This window comes from Alexandromys fortis, unplaced genomic scaffold, assembly GCF_014885135.2.
Source record: "Alexandromys fortis isolate MF-2015 unplaced genomic scaffold, M_Fortis_MF-2015_v1.1 scaffold_111, whole genome shotgun sequence".
NCBI classification, from domain to species: Eukaryota; Metazoa; Chordata; class Mammalia; order Rodentia; family Cricetidae; genus Alexandromys; species Alexandromys fortis.
The window spans coordinates 1,920,481-1,946,101 of record NW_026067996.1 but is presented as its reverse complement, the minus strand read 5'-3'; the positions used below and the strand labels follow the sequence as shown (position 1 = coordinate 1,946,101).

At 52.8% G+C, this 25,621-nt stretch overlaps 1 protein-coding gene across 2 annotated transcripts in view; it reads right to left on the bottom strand.

The window, feature by feature from the left end:
* The window catches only part of Fgd5 (FYVE, RhoGEF and PH domain containing 5), a 99,850-nt gene that overhangs the window by 49,449 nt on the left and 24,780 nt on the right, over positions 1–25,621 (bottom strand). Inside the window, exons 3-4 of one of the 2 annotated variants that reach the window (XM_050160233.1) lie at positions 7,260–7,364; positions 6,013–6,142 (exon numbers count right to left, since the gene is read on the bottom strand). In XM_050160233.1, the coding sequence (XP_050016190.1) occupies positions 6,013–6,142; positions 7,260–7,364 (235 nt within the window). The remainder of the gene's footprint in view (positions 1–6,012; positions 6,143–7,259; positions 7,365–25,621) is intronic. The other variant, XM_050160234.1, reaches the window with a different exon arrangement.

Here is a 25,621-nt window from a genome sequence, read left to right as displayed (position 1 = left end):
CTGAGTTCTCCCTTGCTCACACTGCCTCAGAGTGTCCGTGTTCCTGTTGTGGTAGCATGCGGTAACCTCCTCCTTGCAGGGTCCTGGGAGCCAAGAGGTCCCAGCCTCAGCAACTGTATAAAGCGAGCTGTTTGGCATATTCTCTCTGTTGTCATGAGCAGAGATGTGTCTTCACCAAGTGCAGGGATGGAGGGTAACACATTCAGTCACTCCTCTGTTTATCTATAGATAGCAACTGCTTTCTTACGCACTGGGCCACACGGAACCTGCCCTCCTGGGGCTACTCTACCAGGGAAAGGCCAAGCTCACACAAGTGAACGCAGATACAAGGACACACAATTCCGGGATCAGGAAATGGGCAGGAATGCCGCTGCGAGAACAGCAGGAGGTGACGTTGTGCAGAGAGGGCAGAAAGTGGAGGAAACGGCAAGTGTTGGTTCTGGGGTGGCTGCGGGGAAGGCAGCACTGGATTCTGTACTCTCATCGCGCCTGGTCAAAGGCCAGGCGCTGCTTCACTTTATTTGGTATGTGGCTGGGATAAAGTGATACACCAGGAATCAACCGTTACCACAGAAACGAGAGAAAGGGGGTTGGCATGGTGTGAACTCTGTGATGGGTTGTGTCTCCGAATCTGCTCACTAGAAGGCTGCAGCTATGATGCTAAGGATGCAGGATGAGAGGAGGCACTGGAATGGGACAAGGATTTGGGAAATGCCCATATAGAGAGGGACAAAGGGGGACAGTTGGAGAAATGAAAGGGGACCCTGTAGTGACAGTGCCTGTGAAGACCATGGAAGAGGACCTCTGAGGCTGGGGTCACGAGGCTGGGGCTGGCACTAGGCATGGGGGCTTCTGTGGACAAGGAGACAAGGCCTGGATCAGAGAAGGTGGGGGTGTGAAGCGTGCATGTGGAGGCCAAGGAGATGGCACACGTGAGGACTTTGGGAAAACCCTTAAGATCTCCTCCGGCCCCAGCTCCATGTGTCTCTGACCACACCTCTCTACAGCCCTTACTGCATGGAGCTCAGAGGCTCCTTCATCAGGAAGGAGACTGGAATTTTCTGCACCATAGGTGGGAATGTAAGAAGGTGCAAAAACTGTATGAAAAGTAAAAACAGAACTATCACATCACAGAGCAACTCCACTTCTGGATACACACTCAGTAACACCAGGTTAGTGAGAGACAGCCTCAGTATTCACAGCTGGGTCACAGTAGGGTCAAAAGGTAGTCTAACTAGACAGTAGACATCTGAGGGGCTAACCACAAGGTTTGGGCCCTGTGATAAAAGCCAGGCTAGTAGTCGCTAGAGGTCACACCATCCACTCCTCACATTCACGGATCCTGGAGGGTAAATTCACACGGACAGAAAGCAGTAGAGTGGGTGCCAGAGACTGCAGAGGGGGACATCGAATGGGAAGGAGCGCCTGTTTGGGAAGTGCACAAGTTCTGCAAATGTGGTGGAGGAGGCTACACAAACTGGGTGCACTTAACGGACTGCAGTCTGGGGAACACAGCTCAGGGGCTGAGACTCGAGCAGCCTGTGCAAGACCCTGGTTCCGTCTCTAGCGCCACACACATATTAATGGGATTGGTGTCACGCATTCTATCATAACATTTTCCCAAAACTGAAAGAAAGAAAACAATATAAGGCTTCTCCCTCCTCTCTAAGATCCCCAAATCTTTACCCAGGAGCTCCTGTCCTGGTACTACCAGTTGCCTGGCTCACGTCTTACAGAACTAAGTAGCGCCCAGCACAGCCTGGAGAACTTCTCCAGGCTACCAGCACTCAGCCTTTCCGGCAAGGTGCCGGCATGCAGCAAGTGTAGTGTTCATGAAGCATGTTGTGGTGCAGGAAGGGATGAACAAAAACACTGAGGGAGGCAGATGGGCCAATACGCAGGTGCACACCTGAACTCCAGGTCTGTGTGAGGACTTATGGGAACCACCAGGGTTCAACTGGACATGAACCTGGGTAAGGGGTGAAGGAGAAATTACAAGTGGAAGGGCTGGGGCCAAGGTCAGCTGTGGTGTGGGCAGGAAGGGGCCTGTGGGCTCAGCCTTAGGAGACCTTTCTGCCAGCAGGGTAGGGCTGGGAGGGCCCAGGCCTCAGGGAAGTGTGGCTAGATGTAAGGCTGTGGGGAGGAGGTGTGGGGAGGAGGAAGGGGAGGTGCCGGGTCCTGGCTGGGTACTGGTCTCCTGGGAGCTGGTATTTTGCCTGAAAAGTCCCCATTAGCCTGTAAAACGTACTCATTGTTGGGCAGGCGGGGTGCGCCAGCCTGTGGCCTCTGAATGTCTTTTACAGCAGAGCTATTTTTAAGTCCTTCTTGCTTTTCCTTTTTTCCTTTCTCCTCCTTTCCTTCAACCTACACCCTTTGTGTGTCTGAGTAAGAGAGGGCGAGGCCAGACACGGGGGTGGACCAGTTGGACTCGACTTCCTGTCCTGCTCCTGCCTCCAAACATCTGGGAAGCAAGGAGCTCACTACTGTACCCCAAAACCGTTCCCACGGCCTCCCCAGGAGCTCCTACTAACTTCTTACTTCTCTTTAGAGGGATTCAGGGCTGGGAGGCTGCTCTGTCTTGCCTCCTGCATAAGGCTACACAGTTGTAAAGAAGGGGTCTCTGCCTGTGGAGCCAGAGCTAGGTGAGCACAGCGGACAGGGAACAAGAGAGGCCTTCCCACCAGCACTATGACAGAGTGGGAAGATGCCCCACTTGGAGACCACACTGCCTGTCACAGGCCACAAGGCCTTGGGCCTTTGGGAACCTGGAGCATGGCCAGAGTGGGCTGCCCAGCCTCTGGGGGCAGCATAGCAGCACACGTGGAGATCAAGCCCACTTTTAGTTCACGAGAATTTTCCCAAAGGAAAGGTTTTTGTTTGTGGTGCTGGGATGGGCCCTAGGACCTCAAGCCCAGGAGGCAAGCACCCTTCCCTACCCAGGAAAATCCTGCACTTGGATATGAGGAGGCAAGAGAGCAAGTCACCACGATGCTATCAGGTGAAGAGCAAACAAATCGGACACCGTAAATGTCCTCTGCAGAGGGACCAGCACATCTGAATAGCGGAATACTCTGCAGTATGGAAAATCCATGATTCTATGTACTAACGTGGGAAGACCTCTGAGGTACTATGAAAAAAAAATCGAATGAGCCATTTCAAGATCCTGACAATCTCATCCAATTTCTGTAGAAGTAACTCTGCAATCAGTCCACGCCATTCCCATTCACGGTGATCTACATGGGAGAGGTGAGGACCAGGTCTAGAAGGATAAGTCCTATGAGAGTGGTGAGGGGTTTGGCTCAGGACCTCAGGGCACTGACTCCCGTCCTTAATGATGCTAGCAATGTGCTGTGTAAGGGAAATGAAATTGGCTTGTTTAATTGTTTGTTTGCCCTTCCTGGGTACACATGTGCTCACATGGGCGCACGCATGTTGTATGTGAGTGGAGGTCAGAAGTCAACCCTGTGTATTTTCCTTGGTCACTCTCCACCTTGTGTTTTGGGACAGAATCTCTCACTGAATCCGGAGGTCACTATTTGGCCAGGCTGTCAGGCTAGGGGGCTTCAAGGATTTGCCTGTCTCTGCCTCCCTGGTGCTAGTACTGGGGTTACAAACACATGGCACTGCATTTACATGGGAACTAAGGATCAAACAGGCTGATGAGGAAATTATCCACTGGGCCATTTCTCCAATTCAGGAAAACCTGGCTGTAAAGGTGATTTCCACCCTGGTATAACTTGTAAGCCTCACACAGGACAGCAGCCGAAGGCTGGGGATGCTCGGCAGAGGAGGGGGTTCTGCAGAGGGAAGAGGTCTCCTGGAAGGGCCCAGCCCTGCGGCTCTCAGAATAACAGGATGCTCCTGGCTGACTCGGCTTGGCCTCGGCTGCCCATTGGCTCTATCTGGTATAACCCCAGCCAGATCAGCCAGGGGTCACTTGACCTTGGCAACTGTCACTGTCTTAGCTGTCCTGATCCACAGTGTCACACTCCTGAGCTCTGACCTCTGTGTGTTCTAACCAGCCCCACCTTGGAGTCATGCTGCAATTGCCACAGTGGCTAGTCCAAGTTCACAGACAGGAAACCAAGGGATGCAGCAGTTAAGAAGTTGTCTGTCGTTTAGGGGGCAAGTGGCAGAGCTGGGTTTGAACCAACTCTTGGTCTCATGTTACCCTGCTTCCTGCCTCCGAGTGCCCATGAATATCCAGGGCCTCGGGACTTCACTGCTTCACAGTGGTCCCAAGCAGGCAAGTCCCTCTGTCTCCTGTCCTCCATGCTGTCCCCCTCCTCCAGTACCTCTCTTCCCTCTTCTTCCCTTTTTTGTCTGTCCCTCTTTCCTGTTCCTTGGATTCAGATGACAACTGCACCCCTGTCCCCACCCTGACCTGTGGCCATACTCTCACATCTGTTTGTTGGACCCTCCTAAAGACCCAGCAACACTCCCATTTTAGAGATGGGAAAGCTATGGGCCAAGGTGACACAGCTGGAGGAGGGGCAGCAGGTAGTCTGAGTGGCAGGCACCAGTTCCAAATTCCCTGCCACTGGTGTCCTGCTTCCAGACCCCACAATAACAGAGATGCCTAGGAAAGCCAAAAGACCCTCTGACGGGTACTAGCAATGACTTGGGAATTCTTTTACGGGGAAGAAGGTGTGGAGGGAGAAAGGCAGATACTAACCAGTCAGACCTCTGGGTCCCCGAGCCCTTCAACTACCAGCAGTGTGACCCAGGGCCAGTGGCTTGATCACTCTGAGCCTGTGTCTTCAACTGTAAAGCAGGGAGGGAGTTGGCCGTGCCAGTTATGAGTCTCCAGGGCTACACTGCAGCTCAGCCGCAGAAGGGACAGACAGAGACAGGGCAGGGGCAATGGCAGCGGGAGAACTAGGAAGGACAGGAGGGGCTGGGAGTGTCTATCGAGGGCCAGGGTGATGGAGGAGAAAGCAGAAAGGCCTGAGTAAAAGCAGCAGGGCAGGGGCGGGCAGGGCAGGGGCGGGCAGGGCAGGGGCAGGCAGGGCAGGGGCAGGCAGGGCAGGGGCAGGCAGGGCAATGGCAAGCAGGGCAGGGGTGGGCAGGGCAAGCACAGGAAGTGTAGGAGGAGGCAGGGCAGGGGAAGGCAAGGTAGGGGTGGGCAATGCCAGAGGAGGCAGGGACAGGCAGAGTAGTGAGACAGCATGGACAGACTCCTTCTTGGGCTCCTACACAGTTGGTAACTTTGGGGAAACAGTGTTCAGAGACACAAGTGTATTTTTTTTTTTTAAAAAGAAAAAGCCAAAGTCTGGCTACAAAATGACAGTTTGCTTCCCAGAAGCTTGGTGAGAGCCAGGCCCCAGCTCATCTTCCATAGTGATCACTTCTCTGGCCACTGTGAGACCCAGAACTGCCATGGGAGGGATGGTGAGAAGATGGGGTGGGGGTGGAGGACAGATGCGGGAAAGGCTTCTGGGGAAGGTGATTAGACAATCACCACGGCTCCTGCAGATGTCCAAGGTGGAAACCATCTGGCTCCCAGGGGTCCTGGGAAGACTGAAGTGTGGAAGGCAGTGAGGGGAGGTGCAGACAATGCAAGCACCTGTGAAAAGTGGTCTGCTTCCATCTACATGAGCAGCTCTGGTCTCCCCCAGGACAAGGCCACTCTGTGTCCCTTCCCAGCAGTCTCTCCAACACCAACCACTGCCACAGGCTTGCTGCTTAGGGAAGCAAAACCAGCGAGCGCCGCAGACTGTTTTCAGTCAAAGGCATTCTCCCCATTCTCCTGATTCCCACCTCACAGATAAAGAAACCGAGGCCCGAACACACTAGAATCTGAGTCTGTCTTATCAGAGCTCCACTCTGCATCACACACAAAGACTTTTGGAAGCCCCCACTTCTTCAGACACAGGAAGTGTCTCCAACCACTGCCCAGCGACTGAGGAATGGCTACAGCGAGGGGTGGGGGTGGGGTCTTTCCCATTCCCGCCACTTCTAGATCTCTGTCCCCCAAACCTTTCCCAAGCCCCTCACCTGAGGGTGGCCTACCTTGTGTGTGAGGCTGGGGTCTCTCGAAGCGCTGTCCTCCTCCTCTGAGCTTCCCTGTTCTTCGTCTGACGTGAGGTCCTCTCTGGGAGCCGCTGAGATGGGACAGACCTTGTAGGGCTCAGTGTAGGCGCTAGGTAGAGCAAGAGAGAGGGTTAGAGTTGCTTGTCCGGCCCATTTCACAAGCTCCCGACCAGCGCACACTCCCTTCCCCACCCTGGCCACAGGGACTCCCTTTCAGTCCATCAGACAAGCTAGGGTCTCTCTGGCCCCGGCGCCTTTACACATGCAGACAAAGACAACCCCAGGTCCCTGTCAGGTCCAGGCGGGCTAAGACATGAGGGAAGACCCAAAGCATATCAGCCTAAGTCAAACCGTGTCTTCCTCCCAACCCGTCAGACATTTCTGTTCTTCATCTCAAAATATTAGATGTGGGCCTCTTCTTTTAAACTATGAGAGCAGACAGTGTCTCTTGCCACAAGCCCTGAGCTTCTTTCTATGGCACAGGAAAACAGACCGGGTTTGTTGTAGGCTGGAGCCTCTCCGCACCTTTCTCTTGGCCACTGTGGCACTGTGGGTGGCATTGGTGGAAGACAGCATGCACAGCAAGTTGGCTGAGCCCAGGTCTTGCCTTCCAGAGCCACCTGGGGACATGTGTAACCATTTGTATCTGTCTCACAGGTAGGTGGCAGGGAGTCTGGGGCACTTCCTTTTAGAGAAGTTACCACCGTTCTCCAGCGGGAGCCTGCTATGCCTGTTCAGGGCCACTGGTCATCAAGAGTAAGGGCGGGAGTGGTCAGCTGAACTTCTGAACCCTCATCAAGGAGAACAGGGCAAGGCAGGCCTTTCGTAGAACACACTGGGGAAGGGGGAAAGTTTCCAGCCAACTTCACAGGCATCAAGTGCCTCCCACATTCACCCCCCATAGGTTCCCTGAGACCACTGCTGTCTCCATCACATCACCTATGGGCCAGACGCCTCCTGCCTCAAGGTCTGTGACATCTGATTCCATCCTCCCCGTCCACCTATGTTTTTCATCCACCACTGAGAGGGACCTTGAGATCCTCTCTGGTCATGTGGCCCTTTTGTGAAAACTCTTTGTAAGTGCAGTGACATTGTCTAGATTGGCTCCCACAGCTCAGCTTGGCCAAGCGGACACATTTCATGTCTAGGGAAAGAATCTGTTTCAGAAAGGAACTAAAGTAGAGAGCAACAGAAGAAGACCCAGGGGCCAAGGTGGTGACGTGTACCTTAATCCCAGCCCTCGGGAGGCAGAGGCAGGGGGATCTTTGAGTTGAAGACCATCCTGGTCCATTTGGCAAGTTCCAGGCCAGCTAGGGCTACACAGTGAGACCCTGTATGGAAAAAATTGACAAGAAGACACCTTGTTGAGTTCACACATGCACATATATACACACGAGCACATGCCCACAGGAACATGGCAACACATGAATGCACCTGCCAGCTTGTCTGGATTCCTGGCTCCATCATTTCCAGCAAGTTCCTCCCTTCTGTGTCTCGTCTCTCTTTCTATTTTGGGAAGTGATGCAGGGGTTCAGGGTGTTCTGAGGACCGAGGAAGAGACTGCACTAAGGTCCTCCGCAGAGTGGTGAGGATGTTCACTAGATGTTAGGATGCTCTTCCCATAGCCTGGCAGCTGTGGATGAAGCCTTGATCAGCCGCAGGCCCATCCCATTGGCTGGCACCTCATCTGCTCTCAGGTGCCCCACTCTCGGTGGCCCCATCTCTATAGTAACTTAGTGCTGAGTAGAACAGTATGAGGGTCAGGTGGTCAGGTTCAGTGACTGAGAGACCTGAAATCCACACGTCAGGAAGAAGGGGGGCCTCCCTGAGACCTTGGGTGAGTCACTCAAGGCGAGATCAGCCTCATTGTCTCCTGGGTTGGGTTTGGAAGGGCCTACGAGACGTGTAACACACACTGTTGGTTGTGTCTGAAGCCTTCCAGAGACGATCGGCAAAGGACTAGAGCTGCCATGGATGTGGATAGCACCATCACAGAGCCTGGAAGCCTGGGGGACAGAGAGGGCGTCACTGCCAGTCTAGGGGGACAGAGGGGGAGGTTGCTGTCAGCCTGGGGGGAGAGTGGGGGAGGTCGCTGCCAGTCTAGGGGGAAAGAGGGGGAGGTCGCTGCTAGCCTGGAAGGACAGGGCGGGGAAGTTGCTGTCAGTCTTGAGACAGAGAGAAAGTTGCTGCCTGCCTGGGGAATTCTGTCTCTGCTTCTGGGCCATCATGAGTTGTTCCATGACACCCTCCCCTCCATGATAGACAGAAACCATCTAAAACCATGAGCCACGGTCACCCTTTCCTATGTGTCTGGAGTTTCGTTACAGAGAGGGAAAGTTGACCAATTCACACGACTTGTTTGTGGCGTCAAGCTGGGGTCCATAGGCATCGTTGGGTCACATAGGAGCACCAGGGAGAAAAGATGGATGGTTTCTAGCACGAGGGGGAGTCCTTCTCAGCCTGTGGAGAGCCAGTTTCTAACTTCCAAGTTGAATCCTCTCCCTATGTCATTTTAGGCTTAGAGCGAGCATGACAAGCTGCCCAGGGCTGTTACCTTAATTGACCCGCCAAATGAGCCCGGGGCCTTTCCAGCAGCCTGGAGTCGTAAAAAGACATACATGTCTCCTCTGTGACTGGGCCCCACACTGTCCAACTCTGACCATTAACTTCCATCTCCAGCAACACAGTCCAAAGAGCCTCATAACTTATCCAAAAGCGTTCCCTCTTGGGAGCCGTTAGCGTGAGCTCGAGCCCACAGTCCACCCAGCTGGGGCTGTGACTGAGGCCAGCCCTGTCAGGGAAAGGAGGGGGCTGAGGCAGAGCACCCTGCAGGCTGGAAAGATTGAGGTGGAGACAGCTAGCAAATGTGATGATTGCAATTAGCAGAACAATCTGAAGAGCCAAGGAGAGCGCAGACCAGAGGGAGGGGGACAAAACTTGGATTTCCAAACATTTGGCTTCCATTTCTGACCACTGGCCATTCCATCCGTCCACCCGTGACCCACCCCCACCAGTGGACAGCATATCTCAGCGTGCAGACAACCCCTCTAAGGCCTGCCCAGGTGGCATCTTCTATTGAGAACTAATGTCTCTTGTGTTCCATCCCCTGAAACAAGCCACGGAGAGCTGTCACCTCCTGCTGTTCCGAATGAGACACAGTGGGAGGAGATCTGATGAGGTGGAAAGAGCCTTGAAGACCCCGGCTCACCATCAAGCCAGGGCACACTCAACTTGGTGGCTGCCATGTTGGGCCTCAGTTTCCAAATCTGTATAACGGAGGCGGAGGGTGGACAGCACATGCAGGGCCGATCATGCCTGCGCTAGCCCGCCTGCTGCAGTCTCTCATCTGCAGAGAACTCGCTCTGTTCCTCCCGGGGAGAACGCCCCCTGCGTCCGGGGTCAGCCAAGGGGTAGATAGCCTTGTAACATTTCCCAGAAAGGGCTCCAAGGAGCGGCTTTTTAGAGAACTCGGTTTCCATTTCTCGCTAAGTAAAAACAAGCCATCTTGCTCCCTGACCTGTGACGTCTCCTCCAAAACAGCGCTGGGGGCTGGAGGGATTGTTTTCCACGTAGGAAAGCTCTTCTGGGCCGTGACTCACAGACCGTTATTTTTACCCTTGCACCAAGCACGACTCGGTGCTTTTTAGTGTGCTCAGAGGGCCACTCACCTGCCACCAGGGCTAATGAGATGAAATTTTCATCACTCCTATGTCCTTCAACGGTGTACATGAGGTCCCTGGGTCCTGGCAGCCTCTAGCCTGCTTTCTCTATTGTAAACCTCATGTCAATGAGATCCATATTACTTTTGTGTCTGGCTTTTCTCACCCTGTATGGTATGTTGGGGCTTCACTCATGCTACAGCAGGCACCAACCCTTCATTCTTTTGCATGGTTAAATAATATTCCATCCACTAGACAGACTGTAATCTGGAATGTCTCTGGGCTGTGCTGTTGTCACTAAGGCTTCTGGGAATGCTGGTGTACCATGTCTTAAGCAGCCGTGCTTAAGCTGCACACAAACTTGTGGAACTGCCGGGCATATATGATCACTCCATGTTATGAATTTTTAGGGACTACAGGACTAACTTCCCATGGTTTTACTTAATCGCCCAGGTTCTTCCCCGCCACAGCAAACACATGTCATGGTTGATTTTTCATTTTAAAGGGATTTTCCAAGAATTTTCTGACTGTTGGGCCCAGTTCAGCCTTCTTTACTCCTCTCAAATCCTACAGCCTCTTCTGGCCAAAGTCGGGAGATAATAAAACGGATCAAGGCTGTGGCCATTAAGGCTTATTTTTAGACCATTGATGAGGCTCGAAGTCGAGTGACATAAAATGTTTTAAAGATCTGCAGAACTCATAAAATGACAGACTGGTCTAAAGAGGTAACATTCTAGAAGAATCCACAAGCCAGAGCTGTGAGCTTGCTGATACAGCAATGCCATGGGTTCCAGCCTGGGCAAAGAGCAGCCTCTGCTCCCATCAGGTAAGTGTCCCCAGAGGCCCTAGGGCTCCTAGGAGGTGCCACTAGAAGGTGCTAGATCTTTTAAGTGTGTCAGGTGGGAGAATCATGGCGACTGCTTGACTCGGCTTCTTTCTCCCAGCATTCTGTTCTATTTACTCCGCCTACCTAATTTTCTGTCCTATTAAAGGCCAAGGCAGTTTCTTTATTTAACCAATGAAATCAACACAAAACAGAAGACTCCCACATCACAGAGCTGTGAGCTTACTAATACAGAGATGCCATGGGTTCCAGTCTGGGCAAGCAGCTGCCTCTGCTCCCATCAGGTAAGTGTCCCCAGAGGCCCTAGGGCTCCTAGGAGGTGCCACTAGAAGGTGCTAGAACTTTTAAGTGAAGAGGCCAGGTGAAATGGAGTTACACTAATGGGGATGTGCCCTTGAAGGGGACAATGGGACCCTGGTACCCTCTTCCTCCCTCCCCGACCTCTACTCCTCCCCCCCCCCATCCCCGGCTGTGAAGGGAGCAGCTTGGCTGTGCTATATGCTCCCGTCAAGATGTGCTACCACAGGCCCAGTTCCACACACACAACTGATGATGGATTGAAAGATCCAAGGTTGTGAGCTAAAACAACCTTTTTCTATGTGTAAGGAGAGTCACTCAGGTATTCTGTTCCAGTGATGAAAACCGGTGAACACATTTAAGACAGGGTTCTGGTGTGGCTTCCATTTCGGATTCTTAGAAGCAGCTACACTGTTGGTATCTGGGCGTGCCTCTAGGCTGGCTCAGTGGGAAACCGAATTTATCCACAGAGATGCGGCCAGCCACAGTGTGCTCAGCAGCAGCAGCAACACCTGCTAAGGCCCGTCCTGCAGGCTGAGAACCTCTTGGAGCAGACTCTGATCTGTGTCCCCGGTAGAACTAGACACCCAGGGTCGATGTCGGGGCACATGCTATAGACCCTGCCTTCCTCAAGCAGACCTGATTCTGCCACTTAGCAGTTCCAAGACCCCAGGAAAGATAGTCTGCCTCCCTGCCTCAGTTTCCTAGTCTGTAAGGTGAGGTAGTAATGATACTCCCAACTCATGGTTTATGTGAGTATTGGCAGCAGGGATATGCAGACAGGGACAGCTCAGAGAAATGTCTGGTTTTAGTCTGCTTCAGGGTGGCCAGAAGGCCAGGATGAACCGTGAGGCAGACAGAGCTCTTAACAATGACAGACGGGCTTCTAGTACCTCCCTCTGCCGCCAGCTCGCTAGGTGACACCGTGCAGGTTCCTGACATGGAGTTCTGTGAAAATGTTTCAGGTGAAAAAGTCATGAGAGGATGCACTGGATCTCAAAGGAGGGCATGGCTTCAGAGACTTCCTTAGAGTCCTTCGCTCTCAGGGCCCTCTCCTGCAGACCCCCTCCTCAGAGCCTTTCCCTTTTTGAGACCTCTGTCCTCAGAGCCCTCCTCTTGTAGAGTCCTTCCATCTGGCATCTAGTTGCCACTCTCAGCTGGGGAAAATAAGGCTTTCTTCAGGGCACTCATTTGCCCTGGTTGCTCCATGTCAGCGCCTTGCTGCACGCCCTGCTGCATGCCCTGCTGCACGCCCTGCTGCACTGTGCTAGTGCCCTGCTGCACTGTGCTAGTGCCCTGCTGCATGCCCTGCTGCACGCCCTGCTGCATGCCCTGCTGCACGCCCTGCTGCACGCCCTGCTGCACGCCCTGCTGCACGCCCTGCTGCACGCCCTGCTGCACGCCCTGCTGCACGCCCTGCTGCATGCCCTGCTGCACGCCCTGCTGCACGCCCTGCTGCACGCCCTGCTGCATGCCCTGCTGCACGCCCTGCTGCACGCCCTGCTGCACGCCCTGCTGCATGCCCTGCTGCACGCCCTGCTGCACGCCCTGCTGCATGCCCTGCTGCATGCCCTGCTGCACGCCCTGCTGCACGCCCTGCTGCATGCCCTGCTGCACGCCCTGCTGCACGCCCTGCTGCATGCCCTGCTGCATGCCCTGCTGCACGCCCTGCTGCACGCCCTGCTGCATGCCCTGCTGCACGCCCTGCTGCACGCCCTGCAGTACACCTGGCCATACGCCCTGCTGCATACTCCGCTACACTGTGCTAGTGTCCTGCTGCACACCCAGCCACATGCCCTGTTGCATGTCCTGCTGCACGCCCTGCTGCATGCCTAGTTGCACACCCTGCTGCACTGTGACAGTGCCCTGCTATCCACCTCTCAGACATAAAGTGGAGCAGATGACTTGCAGTCAGACCCACACTCCTTCATGTGGCCCATCATTGCCTCTTCTGCTTGGACAAGAGCAGATGCCTTAGGCACTGTCCAGCTCATGGGATCAAGCATTGCAGGTTAGCCTATGTCCTTAGCTTTCTATCCCTTTCTTTACAATAACCCACCACGTGCAACCGCCCCTACCCCATCTACTCCTCTTAGAAGGCCTGAGGTCCACAGACACGGAGCATTCTTAGGCTCCCTTCAGCCTTCCTTCTCACAGGGCTCTGAAATCTGCCTTGCTGGTGCCTAGTGTTCAAATCCCACAGTTGCCTGCACACCCCAGATGCTCCACAGATACCTGCTAGCTTTAACCAACTCATGGCAACATACAGCTGTCTGCACCCACTGCTGGGAACGCATAGGCAGATAAGCTGCACCCGGCACTCATGCCTACTGGAGAGCAGACAGCCCAGAGAAGCACCCCCATACATACCATCCCCCAATTCCAGGGTGTGGGAATGAGTAGGGGATGCTATGCCCAGTAGCAATACAGCTTAACCTGGGGGAAGGCAACTAAAGGCACAGAAGAAGAGCACCCAGTCTAGATTTTAGCTGGGATGAGATGCTGGTGAGTGTGGGGGAGGGAGTGGGAGACTCTGAGTGCAACTCAGGCCCCTGCCTCTGTAGCCAAGGGAGGATCTGGTCCGGACACTGATCCTGTTATATTTTGGACCCTGTGACAGGAGAATAAGAGCAACAACAACAACAACAAAACCAAAACCCTGCCAGGCAGTAGTGGTAGACACCTTTAACCCCACTCGGGAGACAGAGGCGACTGGATCTCTGTGAGTTCGAGTTCCAGCCTAGTCTATAGAGTTCCAGGACAGCCAGCACTATTTCAGAGAGAAACTCTGTCTCGAAAAAAACAACAAAATATAACAAAAACCCAAACAAACGAACAAGCCAAAGCAGGAGTCCAAATCAAGATTAAGATGTAGACAAGGACTTTGTGGAGGAAGACTGGGTGCCTGTCCTTACGCTGGCATCATCTAAGGAACAGAGCATGTGCAAAACCAAGTCCACAGAATACAAAGTGGCAGGGAAGTGGGGGGTATTAAAGGACCATACATCCTGTGGGGCTTTGGGGTGGGGGCTCTCTTCTCAGCCTACTTCCACCCATAGGAGTGATTTTTTTTCTTTTCTTAATATGTCCTTTACTGCTGCTCCATGTCTACCTTGAATGACATGGCTTCTCCATCTCTCTTTGGCAACTGCCAGGATCTTCACATCGCCTGTTCTGTTTTTCTCCTAAACTCTAGTAAAATTCCTAAATTCTTCTATTAACAAGACGACGAACCCTACAAGGCAGCCTCGGTTTCCATGGTAACACTACCATGCTCTAGCACTCTGAGACTGGAAACCCGGAGAGTGGCCACAAAGGGGACAGGCTGTAGGCTGGCTGAGGTCCAGGTGTGGAACAAGGGGTTGTGGGTTCAGGAAAGAAGGGAGGCATGAACGGAGTGTGGGGAACTTAGTGACAACAGCTCAGTTTAAGTCTGGCCTCAAACATCATGCTTGTTTTTCTCTCTTTTCACATTATTTTAATTTTAGAGAGGATATCATCTTGCCCAGGCTGGCCTTGAACTCGCTATGTAGCTGAGGATGGCCTTGAATTTCTGATCCCTTTGCCTCCTCCTCCCCAGGGCTAGGATTACAGGGATTTGTCACTATGCCCAATTTATGCATTGTGAAGGATCTAACCCAGGATTTTACGCATGCTTAGGAAAGCACACTATTCTGACCTCCATGCCCAGTGTCACTTCTCTTGCGATATGGCACTGGGTACATCCAAGCAGCTAAGGCAATGTGGTGTTTACATTTGGAAAAGCCCGTGTGTAATGGCCACTGGGCCTATTTTAGGTTTTCAGAATTTTTTTTTAAAGGAAGTTTTCATATTCACACCCATCTTAGGGAACTTCTGGGGCATGAAGCCAACCTCACCCCTCAGGTGCTGGGGTTACACAGATCTGGCTTGTCCTGCTGCCTTCTAAACAGGTGAGGGAGGCAAGGCACAATACCAGGGGTACAGATGGCAGATCAGAGCTCCCAGAAGGGTCTACTATGGGGGTGAGAGATGGTGCTCTCTCAGGAACTACGGTGTTGTCCTCTTGGAAGAGGGGCTGAGCTGTTTGTGAAGTGGACTTTTTCCTCCCAGAACAACAAAAATTCTTGTCCTTGGAGTGGAAGAGGGGCACCCCGCCCTGGGCCCCAGCAGGGCCCAAATGTACCTCCAGAGCTCAGGGTGGCTGGCTACCGACCCCTCCTCCACCTCCCAGGCCTTGTCCTGCATTTTCTGTAAACACTGACACTTCCTCCCTTGGGACTGTCCTGGCAGCCCTGGGGCCACACCCAGCCGCCTGACAGAGCCCAGCACACAATGGCTGGCTGGGGCTCCAGATGGCCACCCACTCCTCATTCCAAGCCTACCCAGGGACCCAGACCAATATCACCCAACTCTGCTCCGGTGTTGCATGGATGCTGCCTGCAGCTGCAAGCTCTAGCTGGGGACATTGACAGCTCAGACCACAGTGGGAACAGCCCAAATTGGGTGTCCAAAGCCTGTTCTCTATCATGTTCTGGGCATGCGATCTTAGTCTTCCCCGTCTCAATGGTTTCAGTACTTGACTGCCTTGCTTACTGGGTCACTGTGAGGAGTTAGTGGAGGGTGCACTAGAATTCCTGAGTTTAAGTGTTAAGTGCAAGCTCCATCCATCATAGACTCAAGTCTCCAGGGCATCTTCCTCCAGGGATTCGCCCATCTTGGGATGGACTTCTAACCTCAGAGAAACGCATGGTCTGTGTTGGGCTGGGAGGCGGTTTGCGATACTCACCCAGTGACCTTGGCCAACTACATTTCCCTGCTCTGTTCCTCTGCTTCTACCTCTAGTGGAGCCTGGAGCCCCTTCCCTGCCTGCTGTACCAGGAGCTAATGGGAGATGTTCATGGAAGCTCAGGTCTATGTACTGGCGTGTAGGCGTGGCCAGAATTCCCAAACCAACCACTAGCCTCGCCTTCCCGGCAGAGCCTGAGTCCTCTTGAGTATCCTGTTAATACAGGGCCCTGGAGGGCTTCTAGGCTCTAGTCCTGACCACCACTCTCCTGCTTGGTGTCATTGCTCCTTGTGACTCTGTGGGTTGGACATGAGCTGATTCCTGTGTCGCCAATGACATGGTATGGGTTTGAGGTCATTCTCGAGGTGTGGTCTCCTTTGACTTCTCTTCGACACTAACTACAGGCTGGACAGGATTTCCTTACAGTCCAAGAGTTGCCTGGTTCTTTGTAACTTTTGGAGACCTTCATACATCGCATTTCTGCTGATTCTCCTAGCTGGAATACACTACAGGCACCATCATCCCCAACAAGGAGAGAGATGAGCCAGAAGGGCCTGCATAAACTAGACCAGGATCCAGACCAGCCAGAAGCGGCTCCCTGTGAGGGATAATTCTTATTCCCTGCCTGAGCCCCGGAGGACCCTGGACAGCACCCAGACTAACCTCCACGGAGGACATGTTGGGCCACTCTCCCTATACTCAAAGGAGTCCTGGGAGCGTTCCTGGAGCTCCCAAGCCTGGGTATCTGGAAGTAGTTATGAGTTGTGTGGCTAAGTCTGCTTTTTTAGTCAGTAATTACTTTGAAATATGGGTTCTGAGAATTCAGCATTGGTGCCAGCTGGCAGGGTCCTAGCCTCACACACCCAGGACAGACCATGACAATGCAAGGCTGGGAAACCACCCATCCCATGGAGACCACTCTGGCTTGTGATGAAAGAAAGTGCGAGAAGAAAGGCAATGAGCTGAAAAACAGAACCCAAGGCCTCCATCCCGCCCCCCCGCCCAGCCTTGCTGCCTAGTCCCATCTTTCCACCCGACTCGGAGGACCCCAAATGCCACATAAAACATTCTCTTCGCTCTGAAGATCATGCCACGCACCCACGGTCCACCTAAGGAAACAAGTTCAGTCCTAGCTAATGGCTCAAGAGACAAAGCATGAGTCGGACAGCTTCCCTGACAGAAAGGTACCTGAACATAAACACCAGGATGGGGGCCCTGGGTTTCCACCTCAAGCCCTGTCCCATCCTGCACCTCTCTTTTGTCCTCTGGACACCACTTCCCAAGATCTGCTTCAACCCATATTCTCCCTCTGCCCCATGGGCTGCCTCTTCCCATGATCTGCCTTATCCTGCATCCATCTTCTGCCTGCGGAACCCTCAGCCCCAGGGTGCAACTGGCTGCGCCCTCTCCGGGCTCTGAGCCTCACTTAGAAATCTGGGATCTGAACAGATGTTTTAAGGCCGTTTTCCAGCTGTCAGTCGGATCGCAGTACAGCTCTGCACTCTGCCCTGAGTGACATTAGAGGACCCAAAACTGAGGACGCTTCTGGTAAAAGCCTGCCTTTAGGCCCCCCCCCAGCTCTAGCCTCTGTCCTGATAAACCCAGCTGCAGTTAGTAGGATCTCTTGCCTTTCCATCAACCTGCTCACCTCTTCCTAAACCTCCCAGGATAAAGAAACATCTAGAACCTTTTGGGGTAGAAGAGGATTTACTGGGTAAATCAATGATGGCAGACACAACTGCCCTGTGTGTGGAGAGCAGGAGTCAATTCCTGCAATTGCTTGCAGGTGAAACATGCAGCCAGCTGAGCCCAGGACCCAGCACCACAGGCTGCACTCAGCCTCCAGGCGAATCACTTCCTCCACTCCATTCAAACTCCTGGAGCAGAGGATGGAAGGGAAGGCATAGCCAATGGAGTGCAACTGGATCAAACTTTGCTTGCAATCCAGCTCCTCAATAACTACACGGTCCTTCTGCCTTTACAGTCTTCCAATGGAAGCGGCAAGGGATGGGGTGGGGAAGCAGAGGGATTCTGAACAGGGCCTCTGAGGGACAGGAAAGCAAAAACCAGACCTGGAAGCTCCAGGCCTTTCTGGAAGAAGTAAGGACTTTCCTGGTATCTACCATGCCCCAGGACACCTGTACTGAGGACATTTGTGCGCTTACCGCTCTACAGCAGAGGAGGACATCCTTGCTTCAGCTAGGAAGGTTATGAGATGTGGGTCACAGGCTATGGCAACTGGCCAGACCACAGTCCTTAGTCAAGAACTCCCCAGAGACAGAAACCAGCGCACACACCGCCTCCTGGGGACAATCTGGGTCTCTGTGTCACTCAAGCACTGACTGTACGAGCTCCTCATACAAACTGCCAACCCGGCTCCCCAGAGTCTTCCTCTCACAAATGAGAAAACTCACTCACAGAGACGGGAAGCTATCAGCCTCAAATCACACAGCCTGTAAACTATAGACATGAATCCAGCTTACCCGACAACAGCCTGCACTTGCTTATAGGGTCCAGCTGTCTCCAAGGCGAGCTTATGTAGATACAGTGATGTCACCCAAGCACCCAGATTGCTTCCCTCCTATTCCCAATTGGAGTGAGCGATCAGGGTGCTTTGAGTGACATGTCCTTGAATCTAGTTGAGGAAGCTACCTGTAACGGGGCATCTCTCTAGGCAGGGGTGGGCAGGGAATATTGAGGAGGTCTATTACAAATACAGACTTCTGAGTCACATGCCGGATCCAGGGAGTCAGTGTTCATGGCGGGGTCTGGAAATGAGCATCTTTGGTAGAATTTTTTCAAAAGCATATTAAGAATTAAGGAGTACTATGCATAAACAGACTAGGGGACTAGGTTCAAATCCTGCTCCCTGAACTGGGAAACCTCCATCTCTTTTCTGGGCCTCGGTGTCTCTGCCTGCCAGGCAGGAATTGCTATAAAGATGGGAAGAAGGTTAGAAGGTCCTTTGCACATATGCAGACAGGGATAGATAAACTTCTGGGTTTCTGTCTCCTCTGTTCATCAGACTGCTGCTTTGGGGGACGACAGAAAGACCAAAGCCTGGCTCCCCAGCAAACAGGGCTGATGGCTGGTGGGTGGTATTCTGCAGGCCAGGCAGAGGACAGTAGGAAGGGGAGTAACTCAGCATCTAGAGAAGGGATACTAGGTTTCAATGTTCACTAACAAAGCACAGTGCCTAGGCTCAGTGTGGCAGGTCTGCCAGGGAAACCCCCGTGAATGCACACAGAGAATGCTTTCCAAGAAGCTGTGGGAACCCGGGCACCATGCTGCTGTGCACCGTACAGTTCTGCTCGCTGTTTGTGGGGGTCCTGCTGTGGCCGAGATCTGGGCTAGGTTTGGCATGAAGACCCCTCCACCCACCCAGAGCCACAGACTAAGACAATAAAGAAAATCAATCAAGTGAGCTGCGAAACCCAAGAAGGAAAGTCACCAATTTAGACCCTCATTCTTGAAGACGTACCAAGTATTCAACCCTTGGGATTTTCAAATTAAGAAGGAGCACGAAGCTTTGCTTGATAAATATAACAAATAGCTCAAATATATTCGCAGTGCCCCTGTGAGGAGGAAGCAGACTTAGGGAATTGCTGGGGCAGTCAGCCCTTGTCCCTGTGGATGGAGGGATCTAGCTCTGACACCCACTGTCCACCCAGCCCTTGCCTCATCTCGGCTCTGACAGAGTTCAACAGGCAAGACACCTGAGAGTCTCAAGAAAGAGGGCAGATCTCCGCCTGAGGCGCTTTGGCCTAGCAGGGAACGGTAGCATGAGGATACACCACTGCCACAGACCAGGGAGGATAGTAGAGTTTGCAAAGTTAGATAAAAAGGAAAAACATGTTGCTTGTATTTGAGAAGAGCCTACTGTGCATCTTGGGGAGTGTGGGACACATAGAAGGGAACCCCAGCTCTCGATTAAAAGTATAGTCTTAGGGAGATATTGACATACATGCTCAGGATGGGCAAAGGCAGGAGATGATCTGACCGGTTCTGAGAGACTGAGGGGTGTGGAGAGGTTGAAGAAGGGACAAGCAAGCAAAGCCTTCATGGTGGCTCTAGTCCCGCCCCCCGCCTGGGAAGAGAAGGTTAGGAAAGGAGTGTATGTCCTCACAGGCTTGAGAGATGGGACAGAAGCTTAGGTTAAAGCCTCTGCTCTTTAAGCTTGTTCCCGTTTCTGTGGTGGGACAGGGCCACACTCACATTCCTGTTCCCCAGGAAAGCCATTCCAGTCCAGGGATGCTGGCCCTGCCAAGAAGTCAGGTAGTGAAGGCTGGGGATGCCATCCTGCCTTCTGGGGCCTCCCCACGGAGGTAGAAGGCTGAGCTGGGATACTGGGAGTTGCTCTGAGGACCCTCGAGTGTGTAGCTACAGTTCCTCAGGTCCCACAGAGCTGCAGCTGGAGCAGACACAAGTAAACAAAAGCAAATCCCACACTTGCTCCCAGCTGAGCGCCCTGCTGAGCGGGGGGGCCTGAGCCAGACATCTGGCTTCCAGTGACACCTCTGCTCTTCCAAGGAGGATGGCAGAAAGCATTGTCTGGGGCCTGGCACCCTGGAGGACCAGGTAGGGAACCTCTAACCCCCACAGCAGGCATGGGCGTGCGGGAGGAGTTCCTCTACCATTCTGGTCCAGGACAGCAACTGCTCTCAGAACTCCTCCCCCCACGAGTGCCCTTTCTTGATAAGGGGGAAGGGCCGTTCTAGCCATGTCCTTTGGTGTGACTTTTCTTCTATCTTTCTGAAATCTTATCTTTAAGAACGCTCACTCCTTAACTAAGCCCGCTTATCTCCTTCCTCCATCCTGCGTCTCTAAATTATGAATTATTCACACAGTCCATCTCCGCTCATCAGCCTCCCCATGATTCCACACAAGCTAAGGCAGGGCAGGGCTTACTCCAGCAGCCTTGGAGTAACCACACACCAACCCTGCGGCAGCAGAGGCAGCCCAGAAATGGAGAATGGCCATCTGTCACACACATGGTGCCTCCCAGTGACAATTGCCCTGTCGGCATCATCTTTTTCTTCTTTCTCTTTCATTTTTTTTTCTTTTTTGGTGGGGGTGAGGACACATGTTCTTAATATGTAGCCCTGTCTAATCTAGAACTTGCTATGTAGACGAGGCTGGCCTCGAACGCACAGAGACCCACCTGCCTCTGCCTCCCCAGTGCTGGCATTAAAGGTGTGTGCCACCACAGCCCACCCGGTCTTTCTGCTTAGGAATGATGGTGGTGTAACAAAGTTCCCTTCACAGGAAACCTCAGCTGAGCTTCAGGTGTTCTCTGGTAATCAGTCCTCCTAAGAAGCACCATGCCAGCCCGGGTCACCTTCAACCCTGCCATCTCTCTTGTGGAGACAGCCCAAATACAGGACAGGCAGAGGTTCACTTGAGCGCTCTGAAGAATAGCAAAACGGTCTCTATCTGAAGACCCCCGGGGAAGAGGCTGTGAGAGAACCTGGCACAAAGCTGAACTGGGCAAAGGGTCACTAAAACGCGAGCATGAGTTCTAGGTAACACGTTGCTCAGTGTGCACCTGAAGCTGGCTGTGTGGCTCTGTGCCGCAGCCAACGTGTAGAAGAATTTATACTCTAACAGTAAAATGGTATAGTTCAGAAAGCATACAAACCCGGAGATAGCCACAGATAACTCTAAGCATTGTGTTCTGGACAGCAGTATGCCCTCACTGTTCACAAATGCATCACCTCAGACACAGGAGTGATATGTCGTGTTAGGGCAGCCACGATGTAACCAAAGTGGGAACTTTTCAGCTTCATTAGAATCTTGGGGGGGAGGGGGTACCAGTACTAGTGGGATCCTTTACTGGAAGAAACGTGTGTGCCACTGTCTTGTACAGTTACCCGCTGCTGGTCCTCTGCAGAACTCACTAGGGCCAGTCTCACAGGATGTTTGCTGGTTCAGGAAGTGTCCTAGTTTGTCTCTCTGCTGCTGGGATAAACGCTCAGACCGAAGCCAACTTCAGGAGGAAAGAAAGGGTTGATTTTATTTCATCATTGAGGGAAGCCAACGAGGGAATCCAAGACAGGGGCCTGGAGGCAGACACTGAAGCAGGACCGTGGAGGAAAGCTGCTTACTGGTTTGCAACCTGAGTCTGCCCTGTGTACTTATACAGTCCAGTGGGCTGGGCCTTGTCCTTCAATTAGCAATCAACAAAATGTCCCACAGACACGCCCAAAGGTCAGTCTATTGGGGGGTGATTTTTCTTGGGGGGGGGGCGGTGGGTGATTTTTCAACTAAGGTTCCCTCTTCCCAGATGTGTGAAGTTGGTGAGCAAGAACAGCAATCGTAGTGAGTTCACTAACACTCGTGGACAAAAGTGAAAGAAGCAAGCGAAAAGCCTGCCTATGTGGCAATCTACATCCATGTTAAATGTCCCATGTGTGTTCACACCCTACAAGAACACATGGTGGGTGTGGTTGCTTTTCATGCTCGGCTCTCAGTACACTTTGTACATTAGGTATTGGGGACGGAACCCAGTGCTTCAAGAATGCTAGGTAAGACACCTGTCACTGAGACATTACATCCTCAGCCCCTTTAGGGCTTTCTCTTTATTGGTTAGTTCTTTGAAGTTCTGAGACAATGTCCTTCTCTGTAGCTCAGGCTGGCCTTGAACTCCTTCTGTAGCCCTGGCAGGACTGGTGATCCGTGTTTCAGCTTCCCCTAGTAACCACCAGTCCCAATGCAAACATACTTTCAAATGTTCACAAAGACACCGGAAAGCCGTAACCAAGGTGTTTTTGGGCAGCGTGAGCCTAGAAACAAGTAGATAGCCAGGGTAGTGAAGTCGATGCTAGACTTCATGCAGTTTCTGAAAAGAACAGGGCAGGGCTATGCGGCCTAATGAGGAACGAGCTCTCTACAGTGACAGAGTCAGCTCCAGAAAAAGTATCCAGAGTGCTCCGTTAGTGTCTAGAAAAAAGGGAAAAGAAGTAGGGGTGTGATCCTGTACAGTGTGAACTCCATGCACACTGACGGACATACAGGGGTCAGAGGACAACTCGACGCTCTCCACCTATCTTGTGGGATCTGGGATTAAACTGTGGGCATCACGCCAACACACAAGTGCCTCTTCCCACTGAGCCATCTTTTCAGCTCACACACAACTGATTATAAAGCATTTAAAATGTTTTCTGCACCAAATGGGCTAGCTTGATGCCCTCGCCCCTACTGGCCCTGGGCTATGCCCACGCCTCCATGTCTTGGCCTGTTAATCAGGCTGTTACAGGACGCTCCAGAGGAGGACCTGTCCTCATGGCAACCAGCCTCCCAGAGCCCATAGATGACATCACAGCGCTCAGGCCACAGCCACTAACAGGAAGCAATATCGGGTTCACAAGTGCCCTTCTCTCCATGACTGTCCCATCTGATTCTTATGGTGAGCCCCCAAGTTCCACAGTCACATGGTCATTTCCTCACTGAAGAAACCGAGACTCAGCATAATGAATGAATTCTTCCGGCTGCCTGTTAGGAAGTAACATAGGATGTCCCTGAGGTCTGTGCTTCCCACTCCAGTATTGAGCAGGAGTGGAGGAGCTGGAAAGCCAGGCTTCCTTGTGCGACAAAATCTCTTCAAATCAAGCATCCAGCTCCCTGCTGCCTGCATTCTTTCTGCTGTGTATCAGTGAAGTTAGTTTATCTGACATGGAGCACCCTGCCATACTGTTCCCAGACAGAATAGCCTGCAAGCGGTTTGCTTACAGCTAACACTGGTTGCAGGGGTGAAGCGGGGCTGGATGCATGGGAAGCTGCCCCCCATCGCTCAGGGTGGGGTGCAGGATTGGGAATCTTAGGTAGGACCATCTGACCATACTGTGTTGCTACCTTCTCTTTGTTCGGGCTGGAACATTGGTGACTGTCCATCACTCCTTTGGGGAGACAGGAATTATGCTAAGGGTGACTTAGGCCCAGCACCTCACCTGGGCCTGGTCTCAGTGACATAAGTAATAGGATTCAGATGAATCTTAATGCAGGGAGACCGGCAGGGAGGGAGACCGTTCGAACTGTTGTATTTTCCACTAAGGCAGGGTGTGAAGTTTTGGCCTCGGCAGTATGGCTGTATAGGCTCCTCTGGGGCCCACACTGTTGGATATGCTAGAGCAACCACACAGTTCCTTAAAATTGAGAACTTGTCTGACATGGTGGCTCATATCTGTAACTCAGCACCCATACCCAGATGAAGGCACCTGCTCAATGACACCTTGACACTAGCCCAATGAGACCCTATGCAGTGAGCCCGGTTAAGCCACAGGATTTTTCAGCTATAGAAGAGAGGGAAATGAACGTGGTTTTAAGCCATTAAAGGTAAGGTCAGCTTCGGCAGCTGGAAGAAAGTATGCCACCTGAGACTCGGCATGGCCCTTAGGGTCACCTGGACAAACACTCCATTGTGTAAATAGGAAAGCAGAACTCAGGAAGTGCGGCCCAGCAGAAAGGGTCACTGGGCAAGCAGCAGAGAGTTGCGTGCCTTGATATAAAATAGGGCCAGTTCTCCTCTCAGAAGGAGAGCCAAGGGTCTCAGCCTACAACCAACCAGTGGACCAGAAATGACACCTTATGAATGATGATAATTGGTCACTTCAGAGGCCTTAAAAAATCATTGCCTCCATTTCAGGGGCAGGGGCTGGACTTACATGAAAAGCAGCAGGTCTTCAGAGCAAAGAGAGAGGGACAGACAGGGGCAGGCGGGACGAAGGTTAAGACCCAGCGAGGCCACAAAGCAGAGGAAAGCTGGTCCTGTGGCTGGGGGTCCTCCAGTACCACCCTGCCCCCCAGTCATTAGCTCTAATTGGCCCATTCAAAGAAGGTTAATGCATGCCTGTCACCACGGCATTGTGGGTTAAATGCAGCTTGATGAGGCAGCCTTGGGGTGAGCAGTCCCCTCTCCTGGGATAACTGGGAGGCTGGCCAGGCCCCAGGCTCAGAGGACATTGTCTTGCTCGCCACTCCACTTTCTGTAACTGTCAGGGGTGAAAGGCTCATAGTTAATCACATGTGGTTTCAGTGGAGGCTGGAAAAGGCCAGGACAATTCAGTCACTGCATGCAGCAAGGGCAGGGGGTGGTGAAGGCTGGCGTGGGTCTGGCAGATGACATGCTAGTCACCCCCAGCCTCTCCTCCTCCAGGCGGACTGTGAGCTGTGGCTCTCTGTCTCCCTCAATCTGCCACTGCATTTGTCCTTAGTCCCGAAGCTCTTGGGCAGGCTGCTGCTCCCCACATTTGCAAAACTGGCTCACTCCTAGTCTCAGGAGATTCTCAAGCGCCCCGAGAGCAGCTCAAAGCCCAGTAGGAAGCCTGGGAATTCATCTAGGAAGACATTCCTTCATGCCTGACCACTTTCCCTGCCCAGGGTGCAGGGCAAGGAGAAGGGTCAGATCTGTTCTGGCAGGAGGCATAAAGAGTCCTCTGTGCCTCAACTTCCTGCCCATTCAGGGCAGAGCCTGCTGGGAAATGCACTGGACCGGACTCCGGCAGATTAGTTGCATCCCCAGCCTCTGCTCTCAACACCAGGAGCACCAGACATCCTGCGCTAAGCCTGCTTTCTCACATGCGTCTCGCTTCTAGGGACCTGGCTCCCAGACTGCTCACCACCCCGGGGTCCTCATCCTGTCACCCCGCCTCTTCCAGCTTTCTCTGCCACGTGACTCCTTTATCCTACTTCAGCAGGCATTTGCAGAGGGGCACAAGGAGCAGTCTCGGACTCCCCATACTTCTCAGGACATGCGACATGGCTGATTTGGGATGAGCGAATGCCATCAGCCATTCACAACCATCCCTTCCTGCAGACTGAACCCACTAGGGGAGGGCTGATGCCTGGCAGGAGACTTCGGGGTGAAAGTTTGACAGATATAGGGTGTGTCCCTCCGCGATCACATAGGCCTGTCATGGTATAGCCTTCAGAAGACACCAATTGATCTGAAGGCCTTTACCTAGCACGAGCTGGGCCCTAAACCCTCTTCATAGACTGCCAAGGGCACATGAGCTAGCTGTCAGT